The 12,334-nt window shown below is 41.8% G+C and overlaps 1 protein-coding gene across 1 annotated transcript in view; it reads left to right on the top strand.

Annotated features, from left to right (window-relative positions):
* Positions 1–12,334, top strand: part of LOC122792213 (protein argonaute-3) — a 1,955,650-nt gene that overhangs the window by 1,319,896 nt on the left and 623,420 nt on the right. The window contains exon 15 of the mRNA XM_044059953.1: positions 978–1,172. Within this exon, the coding sequence (XP_043915888.1) occupies positions 978–1,172 (195 nt within the window). The remainder of the gene's footprint in view (positions 1–977; positions 1,173–12,334) is intronic.

Genomic DNA, 12,334 nt, shown 5'->3' with positions numbered 1-12,334 from the left:
CATGATTGCAGACAGGCTGAGCAGCCACATACTGCTTCCTCATGATTGGTCTCTCAACAACTCAACAGCCAAAAGTATTTTTCATTGATGAGGGAAGCATTGCTGCAGTCTGTTTGCTTCACTGATCAATTCTTAGTTATGCTGTGTTTTATATTTCTTACTAATTTTCCTGATTGATTCTTATAGTTATGCAGTGGTTTATATTTCCTCCTAATTATGTGTTTTTTAAAGCAGCTTCTTTTCTAGATTTGACAAAAACTCTACCAGACCAGGTCTTTTGCTTAGGACTCCCCTATCCTTTTCTCTTTGCCTGTACTCTGATACGAGTCCCTGCTAGGAAAGGCAGTCTCTAAGTTGCAGCCCAGACTTGTTCCTGGCCTCATCCCACTCTGTTACCTCTCTCTCTATAGTTATTTGCATCCAAAACCTTGGTTCCTTTGGGGCTAAGGGCATGTGTTGTCCCTGATGCTGGCATGCCCAGCATGCAATGAGGGCAGGACATTTATATCTGGATATGGGAATGCATATTGAAAAATGAACTAATAAACTAGTTGCTGAGAGCACACCCAGAAAAAGTGCTGAAGTGACAATATCCGATAACAGTCAATCTCAGAGGTTAGCTATGGAGAGTATTCAGGTGTTTATTGGTATTTAATACTATGTGGAGTGTTAACCATTGGTCACTACAGATAACTACAGATAACTGGTAATTGCTTAGTCCACTCAGTTACTGTAGAACACAAAACTAAACCATTAACTATTCTGCTGTTTGAATTTACATTGAAGTATTATTTCAATTCTAAACTCACTGCTTCTGTCAGATTTGTTATCCTTTTGTTGTGCAGCTTTTAGGCAGCTAGGGCTCTCCTAAGTATATTGGTTATTATTAGTGAATGATAGTCAACATACTGATGAATAAAATGGCTACACAGATGGAGGATAGAGTTATTGACAGTTTTTTTTTTTTTTTTTTTTAGGTTGTAGGTAGTATGGATGCCCATCCAAGTCGGTACTGTGCCACAGTGCGAGTGCAAAGACCCCGTCAAGAAATTATCCATGACCTGGCCTCTATGGTGCGGGAGCTGCTCATCCAGTTTTACAAGTCAACCCGCTTCAAACCTACTCGCATTATTTTCTACCGAGATGGTGTGTCTGAGGGACAGTTCCGTCAGGTGTGTATATTTTAATGGTGGTACTTTGAAATATGTCATTTTTTTAACTTGTACAAAGACCATCTGTCTGGTGCCCTACAAACTAAGGAACTTGTTTAACAGCTTTTGATAATAATTTTTAAGCCATTTGTGTTATGTTATAGAAGTAAAACGTTTTCTAAATCAAGGCATGCTGTTGCTGATTACTTTTGTGCTTTATAAGAAACTGTTACAATATGTTCTGATTTCTCAGTTGTCATAAGAGTGACATTGATTTATTTTTTCCTCTTTATAGATGTTCTGACCTAGTCAGCAATATCATCCTGTAGCTGTCAGGGATCATGCTCATTGTAAATGACAGCTGTTACTGCTTTTGTTGACCTTTGCGTGGAGACTAGCACTTGATTAGCATTAATTGCTCCTTTGTGCTTTTAAATTGTGTATTGCATGAACCCATCTGTCCATTTTGTCTCATTAGTCAAGCTGGTACGCATGCAGCATTTCACAAGTATGTGGCATACTAATGTTGGGTATTCATTATAAGTATATTATTTTATCGCAGTCTGAACATAACTGACACAAAAATACCTGCATAAAAAGCTAAATACATTTAATTAATTCATCTGGAAGCAGGATAATTATAACTCAGGTAATTTGGTATGGGTCATAAAATAGAGGCATTTTGCTTGCAGACCATTTCTGCAAAAGTGAAGAAATGAAAGTGAATAAGAGATGGCCTTGAGTGTCTCCTCATCCTTTTTATAATGATGTTTGAGGTTGCAGCAGGTGGGTTTGGAGAAAAGAGTTTTCCAAAAAATGTTTGTGATTCTTATGATCAAATACCCAGAAAGCCTCAACTGAAGTAGTTGAATCCATAGTATCTCACTACATCATGTCTGTCCTGAGTTGACTGAAAACAAGACAGTCTTATAGGAGATCCATGGTGTTAAATGTGTGTTGCTTTACCTTAGCTGCTGAACTTGACTTTGTACTATGTGGTCTGCTCCCAGTCACGTACGTAACACAGCTGTTGCACTGCACTTGTACTGGCAAATATTAACAGATTTATTTGCAAAAAAGAAAAGTTTTCAGTCTGAATCACAACTACGTATAAACTGAGCATTGCTCCAACATATTGATAACCCACTGTTACACATCCTTAGATAAAATGAAGAAGAAATGTTATCCCTTCATAAATGAAGTCTTCATGGGGGAACAACACGTTGCATCCCAGTATACCTCTGAACTGTCCAGATTTTTGCAGAATGCCCAGATTTTTGCCTCATATTTTCGGTCGAGTGGCGTTCGAAAGACATGCGTAGAAGGGGCGTGCCTACGTTGAAGGTTGGGCATCGAGCTGGCAACTCGGCACCCGTAAAAAATCTACTGCCAGTCATTAGCAGACCGGAGTTCTGCTGTGGCGGCCCCTAACCGGGTAAAGCCGAAAGAAGAACAAAAAACATTTTTGGTGTGCTCCTTATAAAATTTGTGTTTTTCTGGCAAACCATAGAGGATTGAAGACACTAAATAATGGCATACATTTGAGGTTCATACTTCATATTCTTCAGAAAATACCAGTTAATAACAAACATACATTTTTCAGCCTGTTAGTATAAAAAGAAAAGGAAAGGTCTTTTTTATTGAATGTATTTCTGATGAAGTTTATGTCTTACAGACAAAAACATGTGGCATTGGTAGCATTAAATAAAGTGAACTTTTGATAGTATTTTACTATCTCTGGTTGTGATCTCCGTTTTTTCGCCTGGATTTTTGGACTGCTGAAATATAATCTGTTTTGCCATCTCAGTGAATGGATCTATATTAGTTCACTGAAGTCACTGTTTAGCGAACATTCATCAACCTGTATTCAGCTAAAAATCACTTCCGCGATTCGCTGAATACTCTCAGGGCAAAGAAATACTTGCCCCGCAGCACAACAGACTCAAGTCTAGCTAAATCTACCCCACCCAACTGGGGGGCTTCACCCCCCACATCCCTCTCAACTATATATATATATATATATATATATATATATATATATATATATATATATATATATATATATATATATACCAACTCCAAGATTGCGCTACAGTGGAGAAAGAGGTAAAGTTGTGCTGTGGGGCAAGTATTTCATTGCCCTGGGAGTATTCACTGAATCGCGGAAGTGATTTTCGCTGATTACAGGTTGATGAATGTGTGTTTGCTGAAGAGTGACTTCGGCGAACTAATATAGACCCCAATGAATACCTCACACATTTGCGTCTTCAGTGACTCAAGTTTGTGTTTTCCAGTTTTTGAACTGTGGTCCGTTCCTGCTCTACCTTTTCAAGTTTAAAAAGAGCTCAATCAGTTCTTTCTGCCTTCTGCTACTTGTGGAGTGCAGTAAAGTGCTCACAGTAGCTCATCAACAGTCATGGCTAGGGACTGTGTGGTATTTTTAGGCTTGTGTCATACTGGGTATGAAAATTCATTCCATTTTTTAACATTTAATATATTGTTAGTAGTCCTGAAGAATTATTTTCACCCAAACACCATTTTGAAATTAATTTTATTTATACACTGTTGAGAATTACAAAGGGAAAGAAAAGAAACAAGGCAGTTCGGATACATGTCCTGCCTAGACAGAGCCATAATGGTTCCACTGTCATGTGGAGTACATATCTCTATCTGGCCAGCCCAAAAAGCTCCTACTGCTGGTTCACTGCATCATCCTGTCTGTTAGATGATCATCAACAGTTGCTTAGCCATACTCTCTTTCTCACCCTCTCAAGAGATTTATGACCACAGCATTGCCTTACAGAATAATGTGCCGCTAGTGGTAGTAAGGGAGACGGCTAGAAAGGTGCTTGGTATCACATCGGGACAGAGGAAAGACTACAAGGAGACATGGTGGTGGAATGAGGAAGTAGAGAAGAGTATACAGGCAAAGAGGTTGGCAAAGAAGAAGTGGGATTGTCAGAGAGATGAAGAAAGTAGACAGGAGTATAAGGAGATGAGATGCATGGCAAAGAGAGAGGTGGTGAAGGCTAAGGATAAGGCATATGAAGAGTTGTATGAAAGGTTGGACACTAAGGAGGGAGAAAAGGACCTGTACCGATTGGCTAGACAGAGGGACCGAGCTAGGAAAGATGTGCAGCAGGTAAAGGTGATAAAGGATAATGAGGGAAACATACTCGCAAGCAAGGAGAGTGTGTTGAGGAGATGGAAAGAGTACTTTGAGGGGTTGATGAATGAAGAGAATGAGAGGGAGAGAAGGTTGGATGATGTAGGGATAGTGAATCATGAAGTACAATGGATTAGCAAGGAGGAAGTAAGGATAGTTATGAAGAGAATGAAGAATGGAAAGGCTGTTGGCCCAGATGACATACCTGTGGAAGCATGGAGGTGCTTAGGTGAAATAGCAGTGGAATTTTTAACCAGATTGTTTAATGAAATCTTAGAAAGTGAGAGGATGCCTGAGGAATGGCGAAAAAGTGTTTTGACACCGATTTTTAAGAATAAGGGTGAAGTGCAGAGCTGTAGTAACCACAGAGGGATTAAATTGATCAGTCACAGCATGAAGTTATGGGAAAGAGTAGTGGAAGCTAGGTTAAGAAGGGACGTGATGATTACTGAACAGCAGCATGGTTTCATGCTGGGAAAGAGCACTACAGATGCGATGTTTGCTCTGAGAGAGTTGATGGAGAAGTACAGAGAATGTCAGAAGGAGTTGCATTCTGTTTTGTAGACTTAGAGAAAGCATATGACAGAGTGTCTAGAGAGGAGTTGTGGTATTGTATGAGGAAGTCAGGAGTGTCAGAGAAGTATGTAAGACTGGTACAGGATATGTACGAGGGTAGTGTGACAGCAGTGAGGTCTGCGGTGGGAGTGACGGATGCGTTTAAGGTGGAGGTGGGGTTACATCAAGGATCAGCTCTGAGCTCTTTCTTATTTGCAATGGTGATGGACAGGTTGACAGACGAGATCAGACAGGAGTCCTCGTGGACTATGATGTTTGCAGATGACATTGTGATCTGTAGTGAGAGTAGGGAACAGGTGGAGGAGACCCTGGAGAGATGGAAATATGCTCTAGGGAGAAGAGGAATGAAGGTCAGCAGGACTAAGACAGAATATATGTGTGTGAATGAGAGGGAGGATAGAAGAATGGTGAGGATGCAAGGAGTAGAGGTGGCGTAGGTGGATGAGTTTAAATACTTGGGGTCAGTAGTTCAGAGTAATGGCGAGTGTGGAAGAGAGGTGAAGAAGAGAGTACAGACAGGATGGAGTGGGTGGAGAAGAGTGTCAAGAGTGATTTGTGACAGACAAGTACCTGTAAGAGTGAAAGGGAAGGTCTACAAGAGGGTAGTGAGACCAGCTATGTTATATGGGTTGGAGACAGTGGCATTGACAGAAAGGCAGGAGTTTGAGCTGGATGTGGCAGAGTTAAAGATGTTAAGATTTGCACTGGGTGTGACGATGGTGGACAGGATTAGGAATAAGTATATTAGAGGGTCAGCCCAGGTTGGAAGGTTTGGAGACAAAGCCAGAGAGGCAAGATTATGTTGGTTTGGACATGTGCTGAGGAGGGATGCTGAGTATATTGGGAAAAAGATGCTAAGGATGAAGCTACCAGGTAACAGGAAAAGAGGAAGGCCTAAGATAAGGTTTATGGATGTGGCGAGAGAGGACATGCAGGTGGTTGGTGTGACAGAGCAAGATGCAGAGGACAGGAAGAAATGGAAACAGGTGATCCGCTGTGGCGACCCCTAACGGGAACAACTGAAAGAAGATGTTGAGTGGTAGTTGTGCTGTGTCTTTTCCATTAGCAGTGTTATTTTGGCATTACACTATAACATTTGGCTTGTATGCCTTCCTTTAGTAATTTTGTGACCAGTAATTGCAAATCCAAGAACAGGGAAAAAAAAGAGTGAAAATAAAGGAGAATAGTAAATAATGGCATTTGCTGTTTTTCAAAATACTTTTTCCTGGGGGGGGGGGGTAGGTCCCCTGCACTCCTCCCACACTACTAAGTAAAATATATATTTACTAAGTCTGAGATTGCTGTACGTAGAAGTAAAAGCAGTAGTCTTAGGCATATTGATCTGAGACTTAATATATTCAAGTCCCCATTTTCATGCAATTAGGCGAGCTAGTAAAGATGTGCAGCAGGTAAGGGTGATAAAGGATAATGAGGGAAACGTACTCGCAAGCGAGGAGAGTGTGTTGAGCAGATGGAAAGAGTACTTTGAGGGACTGATGAATGAAGAGAATGAGAGGGAGAGAAGGTTGGATGATGTGTGGATAGTGAATCATGAAGTGCAGTGGATTAGCAAGGAGGAAGTAAGGATAGCTGTGAAGAGGATGAAGAACGGAAAGGCTGTTGGCCCAGATGACATACCTGTGGAAGCATGGAGGTTTTTAGGTGAAATGGCAGTGGAGTTTTTAACTAGATTGTTTAATGATATCTTGGAAAGTGAGAGGATGCCTGAAGAATGGAGAAAAAGTGTTTTGGTACCGATTTGTAAGAATAAGGGTGATGTGCAGAGCTGTAATATCTACAGAGGGATTAAATTGATCAGTCACAGCATGAAGATATGGGAAAGAGTAGTGGAAGCTAGGTTAAGAAGGGAGGTGATGATTAGTGATCAGCAGTATGGTTTCATGCCAGGAAAGAGCACTACAGATGCGATGTTTGCTCTGAGAGTGTTGATGGAGAGGTACAGAGAAGGTCAGGAGGAGTTGCATTGTGTCTTTGTGGATTTAAAGAAAGTATATGACAGGGTGCCTAGAGAGGAGTTGTGGTATTGTATGAGGAAATCGGGAGTGTCAGAGAAGTATGTAAGAGTGGTACAGGATATGTACGAGGGTAGTGTGACAGCAGTGAGATCTGATGTGGGAGTGACGGATGCGTTTAAGGTGGAGGTGGGATTACATCAAGGATCAGCTCTGAGCCCTTTCTTATTTGCAATGGTGATGGACAGGTTGACAGACGAGATCAGACAGGAGTTCGCGTGGACTATGATGTTTGCAGATGACATTGTGATTTGTAGTGAGAGCAGGGAACAGGTGGAGGAGACCCTGGAGAGGTGGAGATATGCTCTAGAGGGAAGAGGAATGAAGGTCAGCAGAATATATGTGTGTGAATGAGAGGGAGGATAGAGGAATGGTGAGGATGCAGGGAGTAGAGGTGGCGAAGGTGGATGAGTTTAAATACTTGGGATCAACAGTTCAGAGTAATGGTGAGTGTGGAAGAGAGGTGAAGAAGAGAGTACAGGCAGGATGGAGTGGGTGGAGAAGAGTGTCAGGAGTGATTTGTGACAGACGAGTACCAGTAAGAGTGAAAGGGAAGGTCTGCAAGAGAGTAGTGAGACCATCTATGTTATATGGGTTAAAGACAGTGACATTGACAAAAAGGCAGGAGTCAGAGCTTGACGTGGCAGAGTTGAAGATGTTAAGATTTGCACTGGGTGTGACGAGGATGAACAGGATTAGGAATAAGTATATTAGAGGGTCAGCCCAGGTTGGAAGTTTTGGAGGCAAAGCCAGAGAGGCAAGATTACATTGGTCTGGACATGTGCTGAGGAGGGATGCAGAGTATATTGGGAAAAAGATGCTAAGGATGAAGCTGCCAGGTAACAGGAAAAGAGGAAGGCCTAAGATAAGGTTTATGGATGTGGTGAGAGAGGACATGCAGGTGACTGGTGTGACAGAGCAAGATGCAGAGGACAGGAAGAAATGGAAACAGTTGATCTGCTGTGGCAACCCCTAACGGGAGCAGCCGAAAGAAGAAGAAGGCTTGCTACTCCAGGACTCTCACTTAAGAATTACCCATTCTCAAGACTTAAACCTTACCTGTGATATACGTAGGACTTGCTGGACAGACAGGTGTGCATCCCAGAGACTACCCCTTCTCTGCAACAGTCTCCTCATCCATGTGAAGCAGATTTCCACCCTAAACCAATTTAAGTGCAACTTGGAAAATTGGATGGGGAACAGGAAATTAACCCCTGGTTTGGCACCTATGTCTGTAATGGACACAGGCAGCCTGTAAATGGTTCGTCTCCCAGGCCCCTGCTTATAAATGTTTCATCTCCCAAATCCCTGCTTACACTACCAAGGGTATCAGAATTTGTCAGATTTAGGATGCATGGCTAGGCTTAAAAAGGCCCTAGTGGTCATTAGCCTAGTGTATACCTATGAACCTATGAGTCTTGGAATTTCTAATTGTTACTGGCATTTTCTTAGCTGTGTAAGCAATGCTCTGGCCAGTGTCCTTTAGCAGTCTTCTTCCCTTTGTGACTAAAAGCAGGTCTTGCACCAATGCCTGTGCTGAAAAAGGCTTTCCTGAGCCTTTTGTAAAAACTATTTGTTTAAGACACCATTTTCAGATCTGACACTGAGGACTCACCTTAATGGATCCGTAGTTTGGCTTGTTCACTACTTACCAACATATATCTATTGCTGTCACGTTCTGTGATATCACATGCTGATTTCATAAATATGTCTGTCCCCTCAGCCCCCCCCCCCCCCAGTTCTTTTCTACTGCTGTCATAGTTGAGATCTGACTCTTGATGAACTGTGCAAAGTTCCCACTTTTGAAGCAAATGTGCAGTGTGTTTCTTCTGCCATCAGTTTATTAATCATCACCCCAACTGGCTATACTGATATTGCTTTAGGTTGAAACATGATGTAAAACACTGCCACAAGAGCCTGAAGTTCAGTCCTGCTAAATGCATATGCCAGAGAGGAATGTTCATAGGTTCATCAGTAAGTACTAGGCTAACTGTTGTGAAGGGCCATTTTAAGCCTAGCTAGGTTATCCAATTTGGTGTTTAAAATACCCTTACCATGATTTATATTCCTATACTTTCTATTTGTGAAAGAATGTTTCTGGTGTCATAACCACTGAGTATTAAAATGGCCCCTGCTGCAGGATAGGGCATTTAGGCTCGGCCTCTGTCTGTTAGTAGCACAGGGAGCAGTCCTTTAGCAAATTTCCTTATTTCTATCCTTTGGTCTAAGAAGTTGTTTTTAACAGGGACAGTGATGTGCTTCGTTTTAATTGGATGGGGAGTCTTTTCTAGACTATTGGTATCCTCTGGGATTTGTAGCTGTCCCTCCAAACCTTTCTTTCTGTGTTGCGGAATTGGTTAAGGTCTGATACCATTTGACTTGTGGATGTGCACTACATCATTTACTACTTTATATGCCACGAGCAGGTCATCTCTTAATAGTGTATAAGAGACCAAGCCCATTTCACTTCCAGGAGGATAATGGTGGTCGAAACTCCAACAAGATGGGATTAGTGGGAGGATCCACTTCACAGTCCCAGACCTCAGTTGGAATGCCACTACAGGGAGTGAGAATCTGAGATTAACCTGCTGCCCTAACCTTCCTGGCTTGTAAGCACATTGTTGACCTTAAGTAGTGAGGGCTTGATCCTTATGACAGTCTTACACTTCAGCAGAAGAGATGTAACATTTGCTTCACCTGTGTTGATTGCATTCTGATGGGTGTGTCCCACCCAGCCTCTAGCTGATTTCGAGAACTCCCTGCCAGTCAGCCTTATCACAAAAAGGTATCTGTAGGCTCACCTTTTATGTGGCAGCATTGTACAGTGCCAAGGATTCCTCTCCCATTATTTTTTTGGCCTAGCAAGGTCTTTGCCTGGCTTGAGTGGAGCCCTTCAGGTTAACCTGCCCCAGAGCCTGCTGTTCCAGACTTGGATATCATGTAAATGTTTGATGATGGTGTCACATATAGAACCTTATAAAAGGAGTAAATCACAAGAGTTCACTTTTTTGAACTGGCTAGGCAAAATCCTCCTAGGCAGATGGCATGTGAAAAATGATAAATACAAACACTGGGGGAGAAACACAGCAGGAGTCTGTTTTTTGTTACAGTAGAAACAACAACATGGGGAAGAACAGGTTCAGACTTCATGAGTTCATTTTATTAGCTGAAGTGCACAATTGCATAAGTTACTCCATCGCATCTGAAAGCCAGCTGTTTTTCTCATTACTTTTGGATTCTGAATCAACTTAGGATTCTAATGGAGAACAAGGAGTGAACTCTAGACTGGTGGATGAAAGCTGCATTACAAACTTCATGTGCAATTGAACAAGCTGCTTGTCTTTACCTTATGGTTTGTTGCTTGGCCATTGATTGACCCCACCTGTGCTGTCTACCAGTCAGAAGCTTCTGATGTAGAACTGTGCGGAAATTAGTTCCAATTCATTAGCATGCCTTCCTTGCATAAGAAGGTACTAAATGATGCAAGACATAAGTTATGAACTTAGGAAAGCCCTCATCATACATTCGGGTTACCAAATCACGTTCCTTAAAATGTGGTGTCACAATAAACAAAAATTTCTTTAAATTATTCTTAATAGGTCAGGTGTAAGGTGTGTGGGGCTGCATTGTCCACATTGCTTCACAGGACAGGGTGTTTGAATCCTTTTTTTTAATGCTTTTCCTTCCCTTGTTTTTCCTGTCTTGAAGCCTTCCTCTAACAAATTTGAGCCCATGTGTTCCTAGTGGTGGGGGATCTCCAGGAGGAAGCTGTCATTTAGCTAGACATTGGAGAGTTTTTGCCCTTGCTGGCAACCCAGCCATGAGTGCATTTTTTATGTATAGGTCCTAAGCCCCATAGGTGGCAGGGGTAAGGCCTGGGTAGATGCATCATTGGGGACTCTGTGTTCTTCTCCTGTAATTGCATGCTGCCTGCACTTGCTAATGAAGGCAACCAACAGGTGGTGGTTTGGTGAACATAAGCCCACCCCCGATGCCCACTCCACTGCTGCCCTTTTTCTGAGGGATTGTGACTGTGTTCTTACTACTCTCCCCCAAGGTAGGCCCATATATCCTTCTCTGGCAGTGACATGAAACACCCAAACTGCTAATTGTACCCGAGTCACCCAGGCCGTAGTCAAGGCTTTAACCCTCTATTCCATTAGTGCTGGTTACAGTGGGTTTGAATCTTAGCACATCAGTTTTAATAGACCAGCAGGTGTTTAGTCGGTTAACAATATTAACGTGCTAAAATTTTGTTCCATATTAATGAGAATTGTTTAAACAATTTTATTAAATTCTCACTTGAGACATAGGCACACATACATTAACAGAAAGAAGACAAACTAAATTAACTTTTTTTAAAAATTTCAGACATTATACATTACATGTTTTCTTTCTCTGTTTAACAATTGTCATTCACTCCAAAATTGCATACATTGCTCAGTTTCTGCTTTCCCTTAAATATTATTCCTCCTTCAGAACATTATTCTGCATGTATTGTTTACACAACTTCCACGTTTCTCTGTAATCTGCTCCTTCCCTTTTCTAAAGCTCCAACTTCCAGTTCTTTACTTCAGATGCAGTTGGTTTATATTTCAAATTCTATTTTTTAATAATTACTTTTTTAACGGATAGTAGCATTAAATTTAGAAAGGCCTTGCTATGTATAGGAAATTCAGATCTTGTGTCCCAGCTCCAAAGAGTAATTTCCTTAGTTACAGCCATTTTCTCACCCAACATTTGTGACAGGGTACTCTATAAGGAATTTGTAAAATCTGCCAACTCGATTACACTTCTGAAAAACATGTTCTCAGTTATCCCTCTCTCATCCATTACACCTTTGGCGTTTGCTGTCTGCCTGAGGAAAAGTCCACTGAAGTCTGCTTGTAAGAATGTTCAAGCAAACACTTTCAAGTAAAAATCCTAAACCTTCTTGGGTTGCCCCCCCCCCCTCCGTTTTTTTTCCGGACTATCCGGAAATCAAATTGATTCTCCGGTAGTCCGGAAAACACTGTACAAACTCCGGTATTCTGTTTCAAAAAGGAAATGGACTATCGGCGTTTTTAAATCGGCTGATTTACTATGCTTTTTTACAGAAAAGCATAGTAAGTCAGCCAAAAGCAGCAAGAATGGAAAAAAGAGGGCATTCCCCACTGGGTGATGTCATTGTGGTGTCACAAAATGGGCAGGATCTGGGCTGGAAAGGGGGTGTGATGGGCAGGGTTACTGGTGATGTGAGGGGTGTGACTTTACTCCGGTTTTAGCCACGACTTTGCTGCATACTCTGATTAACCCCAAGTGAAGTTCAGCTGTCCTAGTAGGATTTTCCTGACATTTACTCAGTTGCCTGCTACAGCAAAAGCCATGGTTCACAGAGAGCTTACAAAGCATCAAAGGGATCTCATTGT

The sequence above is a fragment of the Protopterus annectens genome, chromosome 1.part2, assembly GCF_019279795.1.
Source record: "Protopterus annectens isolate FY-2018-M chromosome 1.part2, PAN1.0, whole genome shotgun sequence".
NCBI lineage: Eukaryota > Metazoa > Chordata > Ceratodontiformes > Protopteridae > Protopterus > Protopterus annectens.
The sequence above is the reverse complement of the archived record's forward strand: the minus strand, read 5'-3'. Positions and strand labels throughout refer to the sequence as shown.